Here is a 21,407-nt window from a genome sequence, read left to right on the forward strand (position 1 = left end):
AAGGCTAGTGATATAGTTTTTAAAAAATCTGTTAATGACGGGCGGTTTTAGGTACTTCACAGCTTTGCACAGTCCCAGTATTCATAACCAGTGAAGTTTATCCCAGGTGTGATTATTGGTAGTTGAAAACTTTTCCCGATACCCTTTTGTGACAACTTGAAATATAGTCAGCACTGGCAATTTCTGACAATCTCTATGGAGACATAAAATTTAAAAATTTTTTTTTAAAAAACAGTACTTCAGAAATGATAGGGGAAGGGTGGGAAACCACTTGGAGACTGGGTGATCGGAGAAAGCCAGGCTGGAAGTGACATGTAAGAGGAAATCTGAATGAATAGCTCCTGAAGATTTGCAGGCAGAAGATTCCAGAGAGCTAGAACAGTGGTTGCAAAGGCCCAGCTGCTCAGAGAAACGTGCTGTGATTAACAAACAAAGAAAAAGGCTGCTGTGGCTAAAGGAGAATACAATGGATAAGGGCAAGAGGACTTTGGGAAGTCAGCGGTGGGCAGGACAAGGTCACCAAGTCTCGTGGACCCCTGGCAAGAAGTGTGACTTTTAGACTTCCGGCCAAGATGGAGGCAGAGGTAGACGCGCTGTGCCTCCTCGCACAACCGAAAGAAGGACAACAACGGTTTAAAGACAAAAAACAACCAGAACTGACAGAAAATCGAACTGTCTTCTTCAACGAAGGAGTTGAAGGAGAAACATGCACCCAGACCGGTAGGAGGGGTGGAGACGGGCAGCCGGGTGGAGAGGACTCTCCGCAAGGCTGCGGGGGAGGGTGCGGCAGGAGGTCCCACATTCACATGCAGATAAACAGGGAGGAACAGCTGGGGAGCGAGACAAACCACACAACCCCGGTCCCAGTGCGGGGGAAATAAAGCCTCAAACCTCTGACTGCAAACACCTGTAGGGGTTGCGGCGGCAGCAGGAGAGACTCCCAGCCTCACAGAAAAGTTCGTTGGAGAGACCCACGGGGTCCTAGAACATACACAGATCCACCCACCGGGGAATCAGCACCAGAAGGGCCCACTTAGCTTGTGGGAAGCAGGGGAAGTGACTGAAGTCCGGCAGAGAGTGAAGCAAGCGCCATTGTTCCCCTCAGGCCCCTCCCCCACATATAACGTCACAACACAGCGCCGCGGGTTGCCCCGCCCTGGTGAACACCTAAGGCTCCGCCCCTCATAGCAGGCGCGAGGAGATTAAAAAAAAAGGCTCAAATGAAAGAATGGTTCAGAGCTCCAGAAAAAATACAACTAAGCAACGAAGAGATAGCCAACCTATCAGATGCACAGTTCAAAGCACTGGTGATCAGGATGCTCACAGAATTGGTTGAATATGGTCATAAATTAGATGAAAAAATGAAGGCTATGCTAAGTGAAATAAAGGGAAATGTACAGGGAACCAAGAGTGATGGGAAGGAAACTGGGATTTGAGTCAACGGTTTGGAGCAGAAGGAAGAAAGAAACGTTCAACTAGAAAAGAATGAATAAATAAGAATTCAAAAAAATGAGGAGAGACTTACAAACTTCCAGGACAACTTTAAATGTTCCAACATCCAAATCATAGGAGTGCTAGAAGGCAAAGGGGAAGAACAAGAAATTGAGAACTTACTTGAACAAATAATGAAGGAAAACTTCCCCAATCTGGCAAAGGAAATAGACTTCAGGAAGTCCAGGAAGCTCAAAGAGTCCCAAAGTTGGACCCAAGGAGGACCACACCAAGGCACATCACAATTACATTAACCAAAATTAAAGATAAGGAGAGAATCTTAAAAGCAGCAAGAGAAAAGGAGAAGTTACCTACAAAGGAGTGCCCCGAAGACTGTCAGCTGATTTCTCAAAAGAAACCTTGCAGGCAAGAAGGGGCTGGAAAGAAGTATTCCAAGTCATGAAAGGCAAGGACCTACATCCAAGATTGCTCTATCCAGCAAAGCTCTCATTTAGAATGGAAGGGCAGAGAAAGTGCTTCTCAGATAAGGTCAAGTTAAAGGAGTTCATCATTGCCAAGCCCTCATTATGTGAAATGTTAAAGGGACTTATCTAAGAAAAAGATAAAAATATGAACAGTAAAATGACAACAAACTCACAGTTATTAACAACTGAACCTGAAACAAAAACACACTACGCAAGCAACTAGAGCAGGAACAGAATCACAGAAATGGAGGTCACATGGAGGGTTATCAGCGGGGGAGTGGGAGGGGGAGAGAGGGGGAAAAGGTACAGAGAATAAGTAACATAAATAGTAGGTAGAAAATAGACAGGGGGAGGGTAAGAATAGTATAGGAAATGTAGAAGTCAAAGAACTTATATGTATGACCCATGGACACGAACTAAAGGGGGGGGATGCGGGTGGGAGTGGGTGTGCAGGGCAGAGGGGAATACAGGCAGGAAAATAGGACAACTATAATAGCATAATCAATGAAATACATTTAATATAAAAAAGTGTGACTTTTATTCTTTTTTTTTTTTTTTTTTTTTTTTAAGATTTTATTTATTTATTTTTAGAGAGGGCAGAGAGGAAGAGAGAGAGAGAGAGAGAAACATGAATGTGCGGTTGCTGGGGGTTATGGCCTGCAACCCAGGCATGTACCCTGGCTGGGAATCGAACCTGGGACACTTTGGTTCCCAGCCCGCGCTCAATCCACTGAGCTACACCAGCCAGGGCGACTTTTATTCTAATATGATGATAAACCACTGGAGAGTTTTAAGTATGAATGCACCTTGTTCTGATTTACATTTTTAAAATATCCTGTTTGGTGCACTGAATGTAGGAAAAGGAGACATGTTTGTGTGCAAGATCAATTAGGAGAGAAGAGGATAAATAGGAGAATTAGAATGGAGGCAAAATCAACTGGATTTGCCTGACACAACACAGGGTTATGGGATCATAAAGGATTCAGAGGTTAAAGCTGGGTGGACTGTTAACAGATTATTTATAAACCAGCTGTCATTACACCCCCACTGCACCCTGTACACACCTCTAGCAGAGCATGCATCACGTTGTCTTCGTTCCATGCCTCGTGAGCCACACCTTAGATTGCATGAAAGGTAACAGATTTATTAGTTTTTATATGCCTGGCATCTTCTATCCTGTAAATAGCCGGTGTTTAATAAACGTCTGCCACATGAATGACCCCTACTGATTACAAGGAAAGGTTTTATTAAAATTACTCCAGACTTACTCTTACACTGTTCTCCATGTTCCTTTTATTTATTTTTTAATAGATTTTATTTATTTATTTTTAGACAGAGGGGAAGGGAGAGAGAAAGAGAGGGAGAGAAACATCAGTTTGTGGCTGTCTCTTGCACACCCCTCAATGGGGACCTGGCCCACAGCCCAGGCATGTGCCCTGACTGGGAACCAGTGACCTTTCGGTTTGCAGGCCGGCATTGGATCCACTGAGCCACACCAGCCAGGCGCCCATGTTCCTTTTAAACACAGGGTGGCCATATAATGGATTGTCCACACTGGAACACTTTTTAGAGACTTAGAGATGAAGGTGAGGAACTGGCTCTACAAATGACCAATGGCCAGGTCATACATAAAAACAGAATTCTGCCTTACAATCTGCACCAACCAGTCCAGAAAGCCAGCCTGCTACCTATGAGTCAGACCTACAGGAGGCCAGACCACTTTCACCAACAAAAGGATTAAAAAGAAGGAGAGAGGGAGGGGGGGAGGGGGAGGAGGGGGAGGAGGGGGAGGAGGAGGAGGAAGAAGAAGAAGAAGAAGAATGAGAAGAAGATGAAAGGAAAAAGAAAGAAAGAAAAGAAAGAAAGAGAAGAGGGAGAGACAGAAATCAGGAAGCCAACAATAAATCCTATAACAATTGCCCCTAAATGGCCAGGACCCCTTTAATAACTCACAACTTCTCTATCTTTTTGTCCCTGTTCCTCAAATTTAAGACCAATCAGAGAAAACCAAATATGTTCCACTAACCCTGCTGCCACTTGGCCCACCTACAGTGTCCCCATGCCGGCGGCCTTCAATCAGGGCGTATCTGAAGCCTTCCTGTCTTCAGGGCTAACGCTTCCCCATTCCTCTCCCAGCCCTTGAGTCTCTGCCCAAATGCAAGTCATGGTGGCTGGCTACAAGCTCTGAAGAGTCTTTGCCTGTTCTCATTTAGGTGATTTTCACTTATTTCCATAAAGGGGAGACTATTAATAATTATGCTGGATCGAGGGGCAAAAATCAGGACTTTTCTGAGTAAATAAGCACATAGCCCCAGATATAAAGCACAATTAGACAAGAGGCTGTTTGCTAGGGAGCCAGAAAGGGTGGAGGCGGGAGCGGAGTGCAAAGGTGTGAGGAACGGAAGATGAAATGCACCACCACCACTAGGTGGAGCTGCGTCATCAAAGAATGGACAATGAATTGCTCCACGAAGTTCTTGAGATGTATATGCACTCCGGTGACTATTCAGTATCTTTTTGGTTTAGATATGTGCTATTGTAAATTACTGGAAATAATTCCAGTGGGAAAATGTTCAGGTATACCAGTATTGGTATCTAGGGTTAGCTTACTTTCAATTATTGCCTACTGTACACCTGAGGCAGTCAAGAGGCGAGAAACAGACTACTTGGCCCAGCGCAAAATTAAAATAAGGGGTGACTTGTTCAAGAAACACTACTAAAATTTTCAAGGTGGTGACAGCAGAGCATGAAACCAAGCGTGGCGCCCTTCTGAGCACAAAGCCCTCTGTGAATGCAGACTGCTCAGCCATGAAGACAACCCTAAATGTGTGACAGTATTCTATGACAAAATATAAACTGACAAATTATGCTGCTCCATGTACGTTGTGATGCTGCTGGGCCCTCCAGCCTATTTTCATTCTTTGTGGCACATGCATGGAGTTACATTACATTTAAAAAGTTACTGGACATTGAATGTATTTGTGTTACTTGCTGTAGGGAATTGTTGCTAACATTTAATATATTCCAGCACATACTTAATCTAATAAAAATAGTATAAAAGTTACAATTATAAATCTTTTTAAAAATTTTTTTATTTTGGAGAGTGAATAGAAGGGAGAGAGAGAAACATCGATTCATTGTTCCACTTATTTATGCATTCATTGCTTGCTTCTTGTATGTGCCCTGATCCAACCCGAAACCTTCGGGTATTGGGATGATGCTCTAACCAAAGGAGCTACCCAGCCAGGGCTACAATTAAAATTCTTTTGCTTTTCTCACAAGACCCAGGGGTTAGGGCAGGGACAAAGGGCGTAGGCACTCAATAAATACAGTGCTAAATGAATAAGGGAGGTTCAATGGGTGGAGAAGGGAAATACCAGGAAGTGCTGAAAGGGAGATGGTTAGCTAGGATTCTGAAAATCGTAGGCTGGCCGGGAATGGCATTGGAGACAAGAGGAAATGTCCATGGAAGCAGAGTGCTCTGTATAATTTATCTGTTTATAATCATCACCTGTCAACTGTAAGCTCCACAGAAGCAGGAACCTTTCCTGTTTCTGCAGAGCTGTATTTATTTCTCCAGTGACTGTGAAATAAATACGAGTACACATTGCGTAACTGCAGGCAATGCTATTCCACTCGGTGCAAAGCAGAGTAAACATGTGGTGAAGAAGTAGGAGATGAAGTTAGAGCCAGGCTGACCAATGTGTTGAGTATCACAGTGAGACTGTATACTTGACTCATTGTTCAGATGAGAACTATTGAAAAGAACAGTGACATAATCTGAACTCTAAACAGAAAACAATCGGTGGTAACCTGTTTAACATCTCATCGCCTTCTAATTCCATCTCCTCTCCTACCTCTCCTCATCGCCGCACACTACTTAGGCTGCACCTAATACTGTGATAGCCAAGTCAGTCCTCAAATAATAATATTAAAAACACAAGCAAGCAAACAGAAACCAAAGCCCGTAGCTTTTTAAAAAATAATTGTCCCTTTATCTGTCTCCTTAACTGAAAATAAACTTCTTGAGGGCAAATACACACGCTTAATAAAATTCGGGGCTGTGATAATTGCTGGGGATGGGGGAGGGGGAGGAGGAAACCGGATAGTGGGGGATAAATGGTCATGGAAAAATACAGTTTAAAATGTTTTTTAAATAGCCCTAGCTGGCGTAGCTCAGTGGATTGAGCGCGGGCTGCGAACTAAGGTGTAGCAGGTTCGATTCCCAGTCAGGGCACATGCCTGGGTTGCAGGCCATGGTCCCCAGCAACCGCACATTGATGTTTCTCTCTCTCTCTCTCCTTCCCTTCCCTGTCTAAAGAATAAGTAAATAAAATCTTTTTAAAAAATGTTTTTAAAATAAAATTCTTTGCCAAGATGGAGTCTTACATTGAATGTGCTCAATACATTATCTGTCGAAAATGGCATAAGATAAATGATTTCCAAATGTAACAGATGGTTTAGCTTTCTGGGTGAACCAGTCTTTCGTTGTCTTTCGACACCTAGCCTTTGTCTCGGCCTCCAGAACGTGGAGATTAGGTCGGAAAAGTACGCAGCTGGGTGACGGTGTGCTTTTTACGCTTTTTAAATCCTCCCAAGTACCTACAACTTTTGGTTTTAAGATTCAGAGCCCAGCGAGAACCCACCCGCCGCCGCCGGCGCTCGCACGTGTTCGCCCAGTTGGAAACAATAAAGTTGAGCTTGTTCAAAGGGGTCCTTGTCATCCCGGGCTTGTTGAACTAGCCTGCAAAATAAGACTCCTAGAAACCCCGTGATGTTGTCTGAAGCCTGCTCTTTGTTCTCGGTAGCTTGTCCCCGTCACACGCGGTACAAGGGCGCCGCGGGAACGGCGTGGATCCGGGCGTGGGGGGCCGCCCTTTGGGGGGCGGCTGGCCCGGCGGCCGCCGCGGGCAGCCTTGGAGGAGGCCCCCGGGTCACGTGACGCCCGGCGCCCAGGCTGTGGCGGCGGAGGCAGCCGTGATGAAACCCAGACCCGCGAGTTTCGTGGATAACAAGCTGAAGCAGCGAGTCATCCAGGTGCGTGCTGGGCAGCACCGCGCCTCCCGGTGGTCCGCGTCCCCTGCCCCGAGGCGCCGTCCCAGGGCGGCTCCTGCCGCGCTCGGGTTCGGGCGTGGGGCTGTTGACAGCTCCATCCTCCGCCGGGCACGCGGGGGCCTTCCCTCCCCGCTGCCGGGCGTAGTTTCCAGAAACCGCCCGGGACTGGGGCAGGGTGCAGCAGCCCCCTGGGTCCCCTGGACCTCGGCGCAGATCAGTGAGGACAGTGGAGACAGCCTTTGAGTGCCAGTCTCCCTGTCTCGTGTCCACAGGAGAGAAACGTTCTGCGGACACACACCCTCCACCCCTGTACGCGGCACTTTGGGGACCTTAAAGCATTTCCATTCTCAAGAAACTTGGGATCAGCTTGGGTTACAGTAAAAATAGGTGGTGTGAATTGTTTTGTTTTGTTTTGTTTTTTAAGATTTTTATTTATTTATTTTTAGAGAGGGAAGGAAGGGAGAAAGAAAGAGAGAAACATCAATGTGCGGTTGCTGGGGGTCATGGCCTGCAACCCAGGCATGTGCCCTGACTGGGAATCGAACCTGCAATGCTTTGGTTCGCAGCCCGCACTCAATCCACTGAGCTACGCCAGCCAGGGCTACCAGTACCCTTTAGTCTATCTATTGCTGCCTACAAATTACCCTAAAATTTAGCATATTATTTCTCTTGCCATCAGGGAACTTTTTGAATTGCAGTAGGTTGAGATAGATACAAATAAGTATAATTCAAAATTGATGATAGTAAATGACAGCATATTACAGGAATCCAGTGAAGGGGAAGGTTAACTAGAACAGTCCACCATTTGCTGCCTAGTCTCGTGAGCAGAAGCATGTATGAAGAGCGTTATCATATGTAAGGGAGTTTTTAGGGGAAGGGAGAGAAACATCAATGTGAGAGAGAGACATCGATGTGCTGCCTCTCGTACCCACACGAGCCCTGACCAGGACCAAACCTGCAACCCAGTCGTGTGCCCTGATCAGGATCGAACTGGTGACATTTCACTTTGTGGTTAGTGCCCAACCAATGGAGCCACACTGGCCGCACCGGTCAGGGCGTGTTGAGGATTCTTGGGAAGAAATTGCTCTGTCAAATGGGGCACATGGACTGGATAACTACCAAATATCAAAACACGGGAGTTACATGTTCCAGGTCTGAAATCTGGGCCTCCAGCTTCTGTGCTTCCAAGCAAGTAACATTTTAAAGCCTCACTTAAACTTCTTCCTCTCCAGAGTGGGGGGTACTGCAGCCACCCCACAGGACTGTGAGTGGTAGAGAGATAATGTGCCAAAGGCCCCTTCAGACAGGTTCACTGGGCTCTTAGTTTCTCGTTAATATTTTCATGATGCTCCATACCTAATAGGTCTGTTTATTAAGTAGTTAGGTCTCAGCAACTTAATAACTCAAATAATGTAGTTCAAATAACATAGTAGCTTTTTGAGAACATAATATGTAAAAATTGAAAGGAAACAAGTATACGTGTGTTTCATTCTTCCATAATTGCATTACTGAAGAGTGGGAGTTACGTGCCTGTGGGGCCACTTCTCCAGCCTCGCACTCACATTGTCACTGCCACTCCCATCCTGTTCCATGTTGAGTGTTGCATGGGATTTGCCGGAAGCCCAGTTTTGCAAAGATAGGACATCACCAAAAGGTGCTTTACCATTGAAGCCATGCATTGTCCTGGGCTGTGGTTCCTGCAGAGGTGGGCAGGTGTCACATATTACTGTGTCCCTTCATATCTGGACTACCCCTCGGTGCCCTTGGGGGTGGAGTGCTTAGTTCCGGGGCGCTGGGAATCTAGAATGCAGTAAGTTCTCACGGGCTGCCTTGTGGCTTTCCTGGTTCCTGGGTTTGTGTGTCACAGTGATCCTTTTAGTTAAATTCTCGGATTCCAGATGTGACTGTCCTTCAGTGATTTTCAGTTATGTTCCTGGCGTGCTTTATTAATGAAGAGTTTACGTTAAAGTATAATACATTCGAGTAGCTCAGTCTCTCAATTCATCAGTTAAAATCTCTTGAGTTTGAAATACCGAGGATTCATATTTGTTGTATGTTCCGTTTTAGTACCTCACCAGTAACAGATGTGGCAAATATGTGGACACTGGAGTCTTAGCATCTGATCTACAGAGGATGTACAGGTAAAGAAATGTAGTCTGCAGATTCTCGCTTTTCTTTCCTGCCGTTTTTTAGGCTTCCATTCTGCCTAAATTTCCAATTGATGTTAATAGCTGCTTGCCTTAGTTCACCAGTCCATCAGTTCGGAATTCAGTTCAATTGTGCAAACATTTATCAAGCACCTGTTACAGACAAGGACCTGTCCTTGTGACTGGGGGGAGTGGCTACGTCTCTTCTTCCAGTACCTTACAGCCTGCTCAGGGATGTTCTTTGCCTGCTTTATTAAAAAATCAAAACTGTCGGACATGATCTCCCTCAGCTTCCTGAGTCTTCTTATAGAAATGTGTCACTTATGTAATCTTCCCACTGGGGAGTAAATCCTTCTCTTGTGCTTCTAATGCCACAGCTTCTGACACCTTGCTTCATTAAATATCCCTTTGTCTATTTCTGTGTTTCTATTTTTTTCTTCTTTGTCTACATATTACTTTGCTGGGCCATCTAAAAAAGTATCCCAGATTGGGTTGCTTAAACAACAGAAATTTAGTTTCTCACAGCTGTGGAGGCTACAAGTCCCAGAACAAGGCATTGGCAGGATGGGTTTCTTTGGAGATATCTCCTTGGTTTGCAGCTGTCTTCTCCCTGTGACTTCACACGGTCTTTCCTCTGTGTCTGCTGTCTGTACCCTGATCTCCCTTCTGATGAAGACACCAGTCCTGTGGGATTGGGGCCCACCCACATGACATCATTTTACCTTCGTTACATCTTTGAAGGTCCTGTTTCCAGATACAGTCACATTCTGAGGTCCTCGGGTTAGAACTTCAACATAGGAATTTTGGAGGGATACAGCTCAGCTCGTAATGCTTTGCCCTCTTGCCTCCCCAAATTCATGTCCCTCTAGCTTACAAGCAAATGAACAGCAGCCTCAGCAGTCTTAACCCATTTCAGTCTCAACTCTAACTCCAGAATCTCATCCAACTCAGGTGTGGGTGTGGCTGGAGCTGTGAGTCACCCTGAGGCAGAATTCCTCCCCAGCTGGAAAACCAGACCCGTTATCTGCTACCAGATACAATAGTGGACAGACACGGGGTAGATATTCTCATTCCAAAGGGAGAACTTGGGAAGGAGAAAGGGGTCATGGTCTCAGGCAAGTCGGAGACATAGCAGGGCGAATTCCCTGGACTTGAAGAATAACCACCTGGCTCAGCTCTCTGTCCTACAGGCTCACTGGGATGGTGGTGTGCCCTTTGCAGCAGAGGCGAGGACAGTGCCACCATGCAGGCCTGTGCTTCCCGGGCCCCTGGTGACCATGGCAGCTCTGCTAACCTCTGAGCCTCCCTGGGAGGCTTCCTTTTTCTTTAAGGAGAATGATGTTCAGAGCTGAATAGCTCTCTTGGCCTGTTCTGTAGAATCCCAGGAGTCTAAGAGCCTTCATTTCATCTCACTTCTGTCTCCTTCAGTAAAAGCTGGCTGTGTTTCTGGTGCCGTAAACCCATTTCTAATCAGGAAAAACGAGAGTAGTAAGGTGTAAACTCCAGCGTTGTTCGAAAATAGGTTTATGGTCAGTGTACACACAGTGACGTAGTTATGTATTTGTGCAAACCTGTGTGGGGAGGACCACTGTACTAAACTTCTGTTACGTTCTCCAGTTTGGACTATGGTCGAAGGAAAAGAAATGCCTTTCGGATTCAGGTGGAAAGAGGTGAGTCCATTAGCGTTAGAGCCAAATTATTAACACAGCCATAGAAGGAATGGTTGTAGCTCACGGCATTTTTTCTGTTTGTTGCAGTGTTCAGCATAATTAGTAGTGAGAAGGAGCATAAGGATCTGAAAGAATTAGAAGATGAACATCTGGCAAAAAGAGCAAGACAAGGCGAAGAGGATGATGAGTAAGGATCCCAAAAGGGAGGGTTTTTCCTGACACGCGAACCTGGTCACGTTACACTCGTACTTGTAAGACTTTCAGTGGCTCCTCGTCGCCGACATGGCGCTGCATAGCACTCCCTGACCTCTGCAATCCTGCCCTCAGACACACGGAGCGCTCACTGTTCCCCAAAAAAGTCAGACTCTTTCATTGTGCAGCTTTCTGTAGCTGGAATGTTCACTTCTCGGCCACAAACTCCCGCTCAGCATTCCAGAGTCAGCTTTCAAAATGCTGTTAGTACCTCTGTCAGGCCTTCTTAGCCTCTTTTCTTAGTGTTAACTCCTACTTACAGATATTTATGATAACATTCATCATATTATGTGGTTTTGAGATTACTTGTTTACTTGTTTGCATTACCAACAGAACTGTCTCATTATCTTTGTTTTTCTCTGCCTTAATACAATGCCAGATACCTAAAAAGGTGTCAATTAATTTTAAGAAATAATACTGTGTTTTTTATGAGTTTATTGCAGTATAACTATTCAGCTCGTTGAGTTTTGACGTATGTATATACTGATTAAACCATCACCATAAGCAAGATACGGAACATTTCCATCAACCCCACAAGTTTTTTTTGTGTCTTCGAGATGCGTTTCTCCCTCTGCCCCCTTCCCAGACAGCCATTGAGTAGCTTTCTGTCAGTTGGTTTGCATTTTTCTAGAAGTCTGTATGGATGGCAACATACAATATGCACTTTTAAAATACGGAGTGTTTCACTTAACATAATGATTTTGAGATTTGTGAATGCTGTGTTATCAACAGTTTATTGCTCTTTATTGCTGAGTATGTGTGGCTATGCCATGATTTTTTTATCCATTTTTCCATCGATGGACAGTTGGGTTGTTTCCACTTTTTTGGCCATTCCGTAGAAAGCTGCTGTGAATGCTTGTGTCCAAGACCGGTGCAGAGAATGTTTGCATTTCCCGCGGTAACTGTCGAGGTGTGGGGTCGCTGCGTCGTATGGTCACAGCGTATTTAACTTGCTAAGAAACGGGCGAACCCTCCCGAAGAATTTGTGCCGTTTTCCGTCGCACCCGCGGGGTGTGTGGTCGGTCTTCACTGTTAGAGAGACTTGCGCGGTGACCGTGAGGTTGGCTGCGGTCTGTGTATGCCTGGGTCCCCTTTCCCGGAGTAAGGAACTTGCCCAATATTCCTAGTTTGCTGAGGGTTTTTAATCATGAATAAGTATTATATTTGTCAAGTGCTTTTTATGCTATTGTTGAAAGATTTTATTTTCGCTTTCTCCCTTCTATTAATTTGGTAAATTACATAGATTTTTGAGTGTTAAGCTCATGCTGCTTTCCTGGGTTAAACTCTGATTGGTCCTGTATATTATCCTTTTTATTATTATTGAATTGTATTTGTTAATCTTCTTCTGTAAATGGTTGTGTCTACATTCATTTTGGTCTTTTTTTTTTCTTTTTGCAGTGTCAGGTTTTAAGGTAACACTGGCCTCATATATTGGAAAGTGTTTTTATCTATTTTGTGAAGAAAGTTTACGTAATGTTACTGTTATTTCTTTCTTGAATGTTTCTTAGAATTCACCCAAAATTCATCTAGGCCTGGATCCTTCCTTTTGGAAAGAATTTTGTTAACATTTAATTTTGTTAGATATTGTGCTTTTCCTATTTTTTTTATGTCGTTGTTGGTAAACGGTACTTCTAAAGCAGTTTATCCATTTGCCTCTTAGTGTCTGCAGGATCTGCGGTGACAGCTTGTTTTCACTCCTCGTGGCTGTTTCATTCGGATTTACGTAACTTTAAGTAGTTGCATATTCATGGACATTTGGTCGTTTCTAGTTTTGCACGATTGTATGTATAATAAATAATCCATTTGTGCATACATCTTTGGACACATTAGTTTGTTTTTTATGTTAAGATCTTGAGGTGGTGTCTCAGGGGTCTGGGATTCATGTTTTTGAGTGTGTTTGGAGCCGCCCTCCGGAGGCCGCCGCGTTGGTGTGTGCTCCACCAGCCCTGTGTGAGAGTGCCCTTCCCTGCCCCTTGCAGCCCCGGCCACACACCAGCCCTGTGTGAGAGTGCCCTTCCCTGCCCCTCGCAGCCCCGGCCACACACCAGCCCTGTGTGAGAGTGCCCTTCCCTGCACCTGGCAGCCCCCGCCACACACCAGCCCTGTGTGAGAGTGCCCTTCCCTGCCCCTCGCAGCCCCGGCCACACACCAGCCCTGTGTGAGAGTGCCCTTCCCTGCCCCTCGCAGCCCCGACCACACTGCTGTTCCATCTTCGCCACTTACATAGGCAAAACCTGATCATACTGTTTTTATTGGTGATTTTTTAATAACTGGTGATTTTCCTTTTACTGTTTAATGTTTGCTTTGCAAATTGTTTGCCTATGGGTTTTGTCTTTCATTTGAGAAGTATTTGAATTTTCAATATTAGTTGTCAGGTCTTTGTATAAAATAGCACCTCTTTTCGTATGTATTGCAGGTGCTCGCCCCACTTTGTGTGGAGTGTGTTTTGGTTAGGGAAGGTCTGCGTCGTCACTTGGTCGCATCTGTCAGTCCTTTCCTGTGTGGTTTGTGCTGGTGATGCCTCGCAGATCTCTGTCACAGAGCACGCAGACTGGTCAATTACCTGTACTTTTCCTTGTTCCTTCCTGGTGTTCCATTTATCTCCATAGTCTGTTTGTAATGAATTGTACTTCTCGGGTATGAATTGTGGGGCAAAAACACTTGTTCCCAAAGAGTTGAGTCATCCACGTTCTTTACATTGAGAAGAAATGCCCCAAATTATATTAATTGAATTTAATGAACAGAAAAAGAATTCATGTCTTAATTATAAAAGAGGGTCATAGCATTCATGTCAACCTTTTTACTTAGGAAAATGCCTTTTCAATTATTTGCTAGAGAAACAACAATATATTTCAAGTAACAGTTTTATAGTTACTTGAGGTTATTAGATATCAGCTCTTGGTTAGAATGAACTGATGCATCTCAGTTTGCAGTTATTAGGGTTTATATCTGGTGTTTGTCCTCCTGAACGTACTTGGGAAGGTTAGGTTTGTTTGCAGGGCGTGGTCGTGTTGCACTTGAGAATGTTTTGCTCAGTGCCTCATTATCACTTGCTGGAGTGATTCTGCCCTGCTGTCCCATGTTCCTAAACGAGACCCTTGGATTGGATGGGAATTAGCATTTTACTTTTTTTATTGCTCAGCTACAGGAAACTGTAATTTATGAAGCATTTTCTGTGTATTAAGGACTTTGCAAGCTTTCGTTTAGTCTAATGATTCACTGAGTTACACATCATCATCTCCACTTTGCAGATAAGGAGGCTGCGGCTCAGAGATGAGTAGGAGCTGGTGACTGGGAAAGCTGGATTTCGAATCCAGATTTTTCTGATTCCTAAGTGTGCCTCTTAACCACCACAGAATTCTCCTTCATTGTACAGAATTTTCTTGTTTTAGGTAGTGAATTTTTCAGGATGTGAGAGAAAAGCTTCTAAAACATTTCTTCTCCTCTCTTTACTGAGGTATTTCAAAAGCTCTTCAGATGATGATTCAGACGTGGAAGATCCCCCAGACCCACAGGTAAGCCGGACCGTTCATGGGGCTTTGCACATCTCCATCAGTAGACGGATGCTTCCTGCGTGCAGAGCAGTGAACTCGTCCGTGCTAACCATTTTTCCCTGCTTGTTTTGATTACGGCCTATTACCCAGGGAAAAGGAAGGGGAGGGAATGGCCAGAAGTAAGGGCAGACATCAGCAGAAAGGGGAATTAACCGTAACAAGGATGAAAAGGATACAGTTTTTTTAACCAGAGAGTTAGCATTGCCAATAAGTAGACTTGGATTAAAGGGAAGCATGGGGATAATATATAAAATTATTTGTAACTTGCTCTCTGTTTTCCCCACTGGTGACTCCGTTTTTGAGTCTGTCAGCAGTCATGGCGGCACTCATTCACACGTGGTCTAGTTTTATTGATGGGATAGCAGTAACTCTCACCGGTAACCACCAGCTCATGTTCACACTTCTGTTACATTTTTAGAAGCGACCATTCATGTTGGGTGTTATTTAACTGCCAATTATGAACTAGTACATTAACTTGGAGTGGAGAGGGGGTGCAGCTTTTTGGATAGTAAGGGTTTCCGTTTGAGTCATCTCATTGCAAACATGTATTTTTCTGCCTCGAAATGTCAGGAGCTATTAGAAGCGAAATGTAGAAAACTTACTAATATAGGCAGTCAAACTTTATGAATGCCTGTTGAGTAACCTGTGCTAAAATCATGTTTCTGCCAGTTGGCAAATCACATGAACAGTTCCCTGCTCTCCTTGTATCGGAAAGGAAACCCGGACTCCGTCTCAAGTGCTCCCGAGACACAGCAGAGAGAAACCAGCACTTCGGCACCACCGATACCGTCCAAAACCGGCTCCCCTCCTCGGAAGACCCCCGCCAGAGGTTCCGAAGCTGGGTGGTTCATTGACAGAACTCCAGGTGGAAAGACAGACAGTATTTTCTTGGACCTACCAGAGGAGAAGAGTAATAATAAGAAGCCGATATCTGAGATAGAGGTATTTTTGTAGTGAAATTTTAGCCCCATGTAGAGTACTTCATAGGCTTTTCACTGAGTATGACATTCATTAAGCAGATCCTTGTGTTAAACCAAAGACACAGGAACTTGAAACACAGGTATGATTTCATCTCTCCGCACTGCTGCCGTCCTGTCTGTCCTGGACCACACCTCTGCTCTTCCTTTTTTCTTTCTCAACAAGTAGGCCTGCTTTCCTTGATTACAGCTTAGAGCGCCTCTACCCTTCCTTGCCTTAACTATTAAATAACCTTCCTGCCGGAGTTCGCTTCCACCCTTGTTCCCCACTCACTCCTCACCCAGAGACCTTCCTGGTGAGTGGAGTCAGGTGATCATCATCTCGTATTAAAATCCCTCCAGTGGCTTCAGCTGGCCTAACATCAAAGCTCTCGAGATTGCCAGGGAGGCCCTCGGTGACTCGGTGGCCCTGCTGTCTCTGGGTCTCACCCGCTGCCCCCTCCCCCACACCCCAGCCTCGCTTCAGAGACAGTGGCCTCTGGCCGTTCCTGGAACACACCAAGCGCCCTCTCACTTGGGGCCTGGGCCCTTGTTCTTTCCGCCCAGACACTCCGCAGCCCTGCAGGGCTCCCGCCATCTCTTCACAGCTCTTCATGTGCCGTCTTTGCAGAGGGGCCCTTCTGACCTGTGTGCTGTTTCCCAGCCCCGCTGTGGTCCTTGCTGTAGATCCGTGTAACCACCTGGCTGGGGTCATTGTTTGGCTGGCTGTGGTCTGTCTGTCTCCACTGGAGTAGCTGCTCCGAGAGGGCGGGACTTGGTTTGGCAGTGTGTCCCCGGCTAACATATATCTGGCGTGCGGTCGTCCGTCAGTTTGTGGAACTCGTGCCTAATGAACTTTCTGAGATGCACCTGCTAGTGCGAGTTAAAGAATTACCACCCCGGGGGGCGTGTCACAGAAAGTTGACAGTTGTAGGAAGTAGGGAAGATAGCTTTCAAGCCAGCAATGGGGTTTATTTTTACTTTAGGGTAATAGCTTAAGGGATCCTCCATATTGGGTATACTATGAAAATGTATAGAATAAGTAGGTACCTGTTTTTTTTAACCTTCAAAGAAAAGTGAAGCTTGATGAATTACCACATACTGAACGCCCTGGGCATCATTCTTAACTGCCGCTTTTTACTGCCTGGCCGAACGGAGGGGATTTTAAGCGGCCTGCCCCACGGTGGACCGGCTGCGTCTGCTGCAGGACTCACTGCCCAGTGTGCTGAGTGCTAGCCGCGTGTGCCTGCTGAGCACTGGAAATCTGGCGAGTGCAAGGGAGGAACTGGATTCAATTTCAAAACTGACCGTCAATTCAGTCCTTGACTTTCACTTCTAAGTATGTTTGGGACAAGTCGGGTTAGCGAATCTGCCTTTTCGGCTCTAAATTTTCTGAAACATGAATACAAGTCAAGTGTTTCTTATGAAAATTTGGTGCCTGACTTGAAATATGTTACAAGCGTGAAGTGCACATTGGTCTTTGAAGACCTACTACAAAAAAAACGTAAAACGTCTTGTTAATTTTTTATACTGACTACATATTGAAATGATACTGCTTTGAAGATATTTAATTAAATAAAATAGATTGTCAAATTATTTTTCTATTTTAAATATTTTGTTTATTTATTTTTTGAGAGAAGGGAAAGGAGGGAGAAAGAGTGGGAGGGAAACATTTATGGGTTGCCTCTTGCATGCCCCGCAACCAGGTACCCAGCCTGCAGCCCAGGCATGTGCCGTGACTGAGAACCAGACCAGCAACCCTCAGTCTGCAGGCCAGCGCTCAGTCCACTGAGCCACACCAGCCAGGGCACTTTTTCCTTTTTTGTGAATGAGGCTGCTAGAATGCATAAATTTACATAAGTGGCACTCATTGTGTTTCTCTTGGACAGTGAGTTTCTAGGTGGTTTACACGAACCAAGCTTTTTGATTTGCCAAAACCTTTCTGCTTTTGAATTATTAATGCACCTTTTCCAAATCTCTTTGCTTTAATCATCCAGGATTCAAAAGAGCCTTCTCTTCTGGAAAGTGACAAGAAAAGGAAGGGCAGGTTAAAGCACAAAGGGGACAAAAGGAAGAAAGATGCTGTTCAGGAAGTAGATGGGGAAATAGAAGCCATCCTGCAAAAGAAAGGTGAGACTCAGGTCTTGTGGGTGACGGTGGTCGTGTTTGCTTCGAGGGGGTGTCACTCTTCCAAGCTGATTTGCTTGGGGGACCTTCTGTGTGCAGAGCATTTATTAGAAAATGTTTCGGTGTCTAATGGACCTTTGTTTACTTAAGAATTGTTAAATACGAGTTGCTGCTGCGTCACTGATCTGCTCGCTTCCTCCCTTCCGGCCACCAGCTGACGCCGTAGGGCTGGAATTCCAGATCTCCAGCGTGAAGTTTGAAGATGTCGGAGGCAATGACACGACGTTAAAGGTTATTCACATTCAGAATTTTACGTCCAGTGGGCATGTTGCTGATCAGTCACACACACCAGGCCTGCCTCCTTGTTTCTGATAGGACCGGTGTAGAAAAGGAGACGGGGTGGTAAGGGCAGACTTGACTTGTACCCTTCAGGGTTGTGAGGGACAAAAGAAGCATAACAGCTTCAACTTTGTCACCACTTCAGTTATAGTGTACATAGATACATGCTTTGTAAGTGACGTTATTTAAAAGTAGTAATAATAATGGGGCGTACTTTTTTTAGTGTCTGCTGTATTCCAGTCACCGTGCTAGGTGCATGCAGGGCAGGCAGTAGGAAGTGGAAGCTCAGGGTGTTACTGCTGGAGGCGCACAGTGGGCACCAGAGCTGGAGGTCAAGCTCAGGGCTAAGTCCAACGCCCGTACTCTCTTTGCTGCTCCAAAGAATAAGGACGTCTCATTCCACGTTGATTCTGTCTCTCTTGGGCTGGGAAAGACATCTTTGTCGTTTGTCCCCTGCTAGGAAGTCTGCAAGATGCTCATACACATGCGCCACCCGGAGGTCTACCAGCACCTGGGCGTCGTCCCCCCTCGTGGAGTTCTCCTTCACGGACCGCCGGGCTGCGGGAAGACGCTGCTTGCACACGCAATTGCTGGGGTGAGGTTTGCTGACACTTGGTTGCTTTTGTTATTTTTGCCAATATTTCTCTTGGATCAACTTTAATCAACCAGCTTTGTCATATTTTCAAGAAGACTGACCCTTCATTTTTTTAAAATCTCTTTCATGCTGCTGTTCATGAGATGATTTTTTTTATTTTTTAAAGATTTTATTTTGGGGGGGGAAGGAAAGGGGAAAGAGGGAGAGAAACATCAGTGTGTAGTTGTGTCTCGCACGCACCCTACTGGGGACCTGGCCTGCAACCCAGGCATGTGCCCTGACTGGGAATCGAGCCAGCGACCCTTTGGTTCACAGGCCAGTTCTCAGGTCACTGAGCCACACCAGCCAGGGTGAGATGCTTTTTTTTTAATGTACCCAGTCATTTACATGGCAAGGATTGGGTGGGAGACAAAATCATGTAGCTGTGAACAACCCCCCCTTTTTTTTTAACACATTTACATTTTACACTTGAGCTACTTCCATTTTTCTCGAAGCCAGTGGTTCTAAAGAGCAGTGAAATAAGAAAACTACAGATGCATTTTTTCTTTTATGGAGCTAAATTTATTCAAAATTTCATTCAGGATCATAGTCTTATACTTTCTAGGGTTAAAATATCCTTTCTAAAGTAGATCCTCTCTTGGCAAAATAAAAGTTAGCAATCTCATTTGAGTCCTATCAGATTTTTCAGAAACTATTAGGAGGTAAAACGCAAAATGCCTGAGTAATTTCAGTTTGAGGAACCGGGCGCTCTGCTGCTCACTAATAGATTAGTGCTCCACGAAACAGAAGCCTTTGAGTAGTTGAACTTGATGGGTTTGCCCCATGTATTCATTTGTTGGATGAATCTGTTGTGTGACTGCTGCACGCCAGACACTGAAATGTGGTGGTGAGTACCGCAAGCCCAGTGTCTGTCTTTAAGGAGGTTTTCGGTCTGATGTGAGACAGACGCTCGTCTGTCTGTACAAATGAATGTCTGTGCAGCTGCAGTTGTAGTAAGCGGAGACAGAAGGAGGGGGGACGCCATCTGATCTCTGTTGGGGTGCTCAAGTGAAGAGTCGGCGTCAAAGACAATATGGTTGCGGAGGTGGAGTTTCACGATGGCCAGGAGAGTGAGTGGGACTTAGGCAGCTTGTCGCCGTTTGTGTGGGAGACGGTGGTGGTTTCTCTCCTCTGCTTACAGCGCTGCCTCCTCCCACTGGTAACTGGCTGCTTCCTTGGGCTCGGGGTAGAGAGGTGCTGGCAGCGTGTGCAGGGGGCAGCTGTGCCTCAGCCCCCGCGGCTCGTCTCCAGCTGGGCATTTGTCTCCGCTCGGTTCTTGGGGGGGGGGGCACATCCCTTGCGAGTCAAGACCCTTCATTCAGAAGCAGCGATAACGGACTTTTATAGTAGTAAAACCACGTGGAAGATGATTGTTGATGTGTTTGAGTAAAACCGTAGATTTTAAAAGTTTTTTACTGGACCAACACAGAGACATTCCTCAGGAAACTAGTCTTCTTTTTTTTTTTTTTAAGATTAATTACTTAGTACTCAATTTGGAAAGCGATGTCAGATTTTTTAAAAAGATTTTATTTATTTATTTTTAGAGAGGGAAGGGAGGGAGAAAGAGAGAGAGAGAGAAACCTCAATATGTGGTTGCTGGGGGCCGTGGCCTGCAACCCAGGCATGTGCCCTGGCTGGGAATCAAACCTGCAACACTTTGATTCGCAGCCCGAGCTCAATCCACTGAGCTACGCCAGCCAGGGCTGAAATTAGTCCTTTTTAAAATGTAATTTTGAGCACTAGTTTACATGGCTCAGTGGATTGAGTGCTGACATGCAAACCAAAGGTCGCTGGTTCGATTCCCAGTCAGGGCACACATGCTTGAGTGGTGGGCCAGGTCCCCAGTAGGGGGCATGTGAGAGGCAACCAGTTAATGTTTCCCTCTCTCTTGCCCTCCTTTCCCTCTCTCTGAAAAGAAGTAAATAAAATCTTTAGAATGTAATTTTGAAAGGGACTGAAGAAGGAAAAAAGGAAGTTAAAATTTAAAAATTTGGTCATTTTTTTACACATCTGTGCACAGGAACTTGACCTTCCGATTCTGAAAGTAGCTGCCACGGAGATCGTGTCTGGAGTGTCTGGAGAATCTGAGCAGAAGCTGAGAGGGCTGTTTGAACGAGCTGTGGTGAGTCCGCCAGTGACCGGTGTCGGGCGGTCACGTCGCACAGGGTTACAGTGAGGATCGTGTGTTGTCCAGCGCCAGTGTTTGTTACCACCCGCTGGCCCTTCTTTCCTGAACACGGCGATCGCCGCCCATGATGACTAAACATTTACAGGAGATTTCACGATACAGACCGCAGGGTAAAATAGTCTGTTTGATCTGCAACCAAACACAGATACGAGAACTTCTGGTGAGAGGTTCGGGGCTGTCACTCCCAGGAGTGTATATTGAAAATAGATTATCCTCGTGATAATTTATTTCTCTTACTTTCCACAATTTAGGTTTCCCAGACACTTATAAGCAGTGTGAAAACTTCCAATATTAGAATCATCACATTATAAAAGCAGCTATAGCAATGCCAAGATAAACTCTATTTGCATAATTGAAGCTGTGAAAAGAAAATTCTGTTATCAGAGAAACTACAGCTTGGATTTTATCTTAGTTGTAATTCATGTTATTAAATTTGGATGTTTAAGAACTTCTGAGGAAGATGACCTCTGTGTCCAATTAAAGTTCTGTCTCCAGTGTAGTGTCATAGATAATTGTCTCTACTTTCAAGTGGAAGCATAGGTTCAAATCCTTGCCCCACCATGTACTAG

General features: G+C 45.3%; 1 protein-coding gene and 1 non-coding gene across 3 annotated transcripts in view; both read left to right on the forward strand.

Moving 5' to 3' along the window:
* Window positions 1-60: 60 nt before the first annotated feature.
* LOC114512494 lies at window positions 61-202 on the forward strand. Its single transcript, XR_003685802.1, has one exon. It is a non-coding gene; the product is annotated as a U4 spliceosomal RNA (small nuclear RNA).
* A 6,635-nt stretch (window positions 203-6,837) lies between these two features.
* NVL (nuclear VCP like) overlaps window positions 6,838-21,407 on the forward strand; it is a 52,419-nt gene continuing 37,849 nt past the window's right edge. For both annotated transcript variants that reach the window (XM_036016200.1, XM_028531247.2), the window contains exons 1-10: window positions 6,838-6,953; window positions 9,039-9,112; window positions 10,736-10,788; window positions 10,876-10,975; window positions 14,498-14,555; window positions 15,264-15,536; window positions 17,548-17,680; window positions 17,892-17,968; window positions 18,477-18,611; window positions 20,671-20,772. In XM_036016200.1, the coding sequence (XP_035872093.1) occupies window positions 6,897-6,953; window positions 9,039-9,112; window positions 10,736-10,788; window positions 10,876-10,975; window positions 14,498-14,555; window positions 15,264-15,536; window positions 17,548-17,680; window positions 17,892-17,968; window positions 18,477-18,611; window positions 20,671-20,772 (1,062 nt within the window). In that variant the 5' untranslated portion in view covers window positions 6,838-6,896. The remainder of the gene's footprint in view (window positions 6,954-9,038; window positions 9,113-10,735; window positions 10,789-10,875; window positions 10,976-14,497; window positions 14,556-15,263; window positions 15,537-17,547; window positions 17,681-17,891; window positions 17,969-18,476; window positions 18,612-20,670; window positions 20,773-21,407) is intronic.

Source organism: Phyllostomus discolor, chromosome 15 (genome assembly GCF_004126475.2).
Source record: "Phyllostomus discolor isolate MPI-MPIP mPhyDis1 chromosome 15, mPhyDis1.pri.v3, whole genome shotgun sequence".
In the NCBI taxonomy this organism is placed as follows: Eukaryota; Metazoa; Chordata; class Mammalia; order Chiroptera; family Phyllostomidae; genus Phyllostomus; species Phyllostomus discolor.